Below are 2,728 nucleotides of genomic sequence, written 5' to 3'. Positions count from 1 at the left end.
CACGGGCGGGTTCACCAGCTCGGAGAGGGGAGCAGGAGAAGCCGCGCCAAACTGGAGCAGGGGCAAGTTTTTATGCTTTTCTGGGGTAATTGTTGCTGGCAGAAACTGGTGGCAGGGGAGCATTCCAGGGTCAGGTGAAACCTGCGGTCAGTCCTGCGGTTTGGCCATTTCCAGGAGCCATTTGTCCGGCAGGGACTTTCCACCGGGGTGGGGTGGTTTCTGGACGTCAGTGTGGTGAGGTCAGTTTCTCACCGGCCCAAGAGAGGGAGGGGGTCTTTTCGCCCCCGGGGCAGGGTGCCAGCGAATACCGGACATTCCGGACTCTCTATGATGGGATAAGTGGGCGACGTGATCATCTGACTACTTCCGGCTGGGTAGGGGCGTCGTGGGGGAATAGAGAGGCTCCGGATGTTCCGCTCCGCTAGGCAGATGCCGTGTTGGGGGGAAAAGAAGAAAATAAAAAACAGGTTAAACAGCATTTCTGCAGGTATGTGTAGTCTGGGGTTATTTACTTGCCATCATGGGTGTTTCAGCATAAGGGCCGGTTGAGAGAGTCTCCGGGTTGAGGGCTAGGTACAGTTCTCCAACCTTCGCATTCGTGAGGGCTTGTATTCTGTTTTGGAGGAAGCTAGTAAGACATTTTATGAGACATGGGCCAAAGAGGAGGATTAGGAGTAGGGATGTTAGTGGCCCTAGGAGAGGGAGGAGCCAGGGAGCTAGGGAGTCGAAAAATGCCATCCCCCCAGTTGCCTCCCTCTGCCTCTGATTTATTCTGTCCCTTAGTGTTTTTATATGGTCTTTTATTATTCCTGATTCATTGACAAAATAACAGCATTCTTCCCCGAGGAAAATACATGTACCTCCCTTCTCAGCGGTGAGGAGATCAAGGGCCCTGCGGTTCTGCAGAGCCACAGCTGCCAGCGAGTCTATCTGCCTTTGTAAGGATTCAATGGAGTCACTTATGAGGGCCATATCTTCAGAGAATTCTGTGGAGAGCTTGTGATAGAAGTGTACTGAGGAAGAAATCCCTCCGACCCCGGTTCCCACGGCTGTTAGGACCCCTGTCCCCACAAGAAGGGGAACAAGAGCTGCTCTCTCCCGCCTGGAATGAGGGAAGGCCGGGGTGAGAGATGATTCTAGCTCGCCTTCAGTTCTAACAGAGAGATTAGGTGTCAGGAAGACATAGAGACAGGGGGCTTGTTCAAGGTTCTCGGGGACACATGTATAGGCTGTCGTACCGCAGAGGATGAAGATCCCCGGGGGAGGGCAAAAATTCGCAGGGGGAAGCGAGGTATTAGAGGTGCACGGTATGGTTGTCAATTTTTGGGTATGGTTGACTAGGCAAGTCATGTCTTCGGTGCCAAAGAGGGATACATTGTAGAGTGTGCGTTGAAGTCTGCCTGGGGCGAAAGTAAGGTTGTTTATGAGTGTGTTAGGGAGGGGGGTTGCGGAAACCAGAGTTCGGGTTAGGGACAGGCATATCCAGCACGAGGTCGAGAAGGAGGGGTTCAGGTTGGAGAGGAGGTGGAAGGTGGTGTTTATTAGGGCAGGCAGAGGAGAAGGTTTTGCTGTGGGGCGTGAGAGAACATTTTGTATAGCAGGTAGAACAATGGGAGGATATGGTTAGTGGTAAGATTCATTGGGATTGAAATAAATGTCCCCAGGTCTCAGCTGTCTGTCCTGCTCTAGAAGAAGTCCAGCCTCCTCGTCATCAGGCCCAGAAGTAGGGCCTGTGTCCAGAAGTTCTGTGCCATAGGCTCAGTCCAGTCCAGTCCCTGTCCCCATCTGCTGGCTTAGCTTCTATTTTGCTGGCGCTTTGGCTGGCGCTGTGCTTAGGCACCGTTTGGAGCCCATGTGGTCTGCTGTGGGCCCCAGGTGGCTGCTTTAAGCTTGGGAAGGACTAGGCACTTTTTAAAAAACACATATTTTTATTGAATTCAGAGAGGAAGGGAGAGGGAGAGAGAAACATCAATGATGAGAGAGAATCATGGATCAGCTGCCTTCTGCTTGTCCCCTCCTGGGGATGCAGCCTGGAGCTAGGCACGTGCCCTGACCCGAATCCAACAGTGACCTCCTGGTTCATAGGTCGATGCTCCACCTGAGCCACGTGGCCAGGCAGGGCGAGATGCTTCTGGAAACTAGCCCATCACTTTCCCAGGCCCGTAGGGGCTGCACTGGGTCCTCCCCTAACCAATCCATGTCCTAGATCTTCTGGGCTCTGTGTCCCTTTCCAATCCCATCCTGCATAATTTCCCCTTTCTGCGTTTGGCTGATATTTTGGCCGATGGCAGTTTAGCATATTCTTCTGTTCCCTGTATTTTCTGAGAACTGGTAGTTAGGTCGAGATCTGAGCTGATACAGCTTAGATTTCTGGCAAGAACACTTCATAGGTGGAGCTGGGCACTCCATCTGCGAGTACATTATGTTGAGGTGCCTTTCTGTTTTGTAATGTTAGTGGCCACTGATGGTCATTACCTAAATCTATTACTATTTTATTAAGGGTTTGCAAAGTAGTGATATTCTAATTCTATCATTCCTTCTTCATTTATGAGCTGGAATACTGTACAAAAAATTACCCCTCAACCAATAGAAGTGCAAATTTAAATGTTTAATTCTCTTATTTATCCATTTTCAGAATAATGAATCCCCAACCTCCCTCCAAGGATCCAGTTCCTTGCTGTTACTCTTCCTGAGGCCACATTCTGCCACCAATGGGCTACTTAGCTGT

At 50.7% G+C, this 2,728-nt stretch overlaps 1 protein-coding gene across 1 annotated transcript; it reads right to left on the bottom strand.

The window, feature by feature from the left end:
* Positions 1-222: 222 nt before the first annotated feature.
* LOC106724711 (syncytin-1-like) lies at positions 223-1,587 on the bottom strand. The gene is made up of 2 exons (XM_014533081.1): positions 517-1,587; positions 223-421 (listed from the first exon to the last, which is right to left on the bottom strand). The coding sequence occupies exons 1-2, from the start codon at positions 1,348-1,350 to the stop codon at positions 353-355; spliced, it is 903 nt and encodes a 300-aa protein (XP_014388567.1). The 5' UTR covers positions 1,351-1,587; the 3' UTR covers positions 223-352.
* Positions 1,588-2,728: the final 1,141 nt, after the last annotated feature.

The sequence above is a fragment of the Myotis brandtii genome, unplaced genomic scaffold (assembly GCF_000412655.1).
Source record: "Myotis brandtii unplaced genomic scaffold, ASM41265v1 scaffold1213, whole genome shotgun sequence".
In the NCBI taxonomy this organism is placed as follows: Eukaryota; Metazoa; Chordata; class Mammalia; order Chiroptera; family Vespertilionidae; genus Myotis; species Myotis brandtii.
Note: the sequence above shows the minus strand (reverse complement) of the source record. Positions and strands in the feature narration are given on the sequence as shown.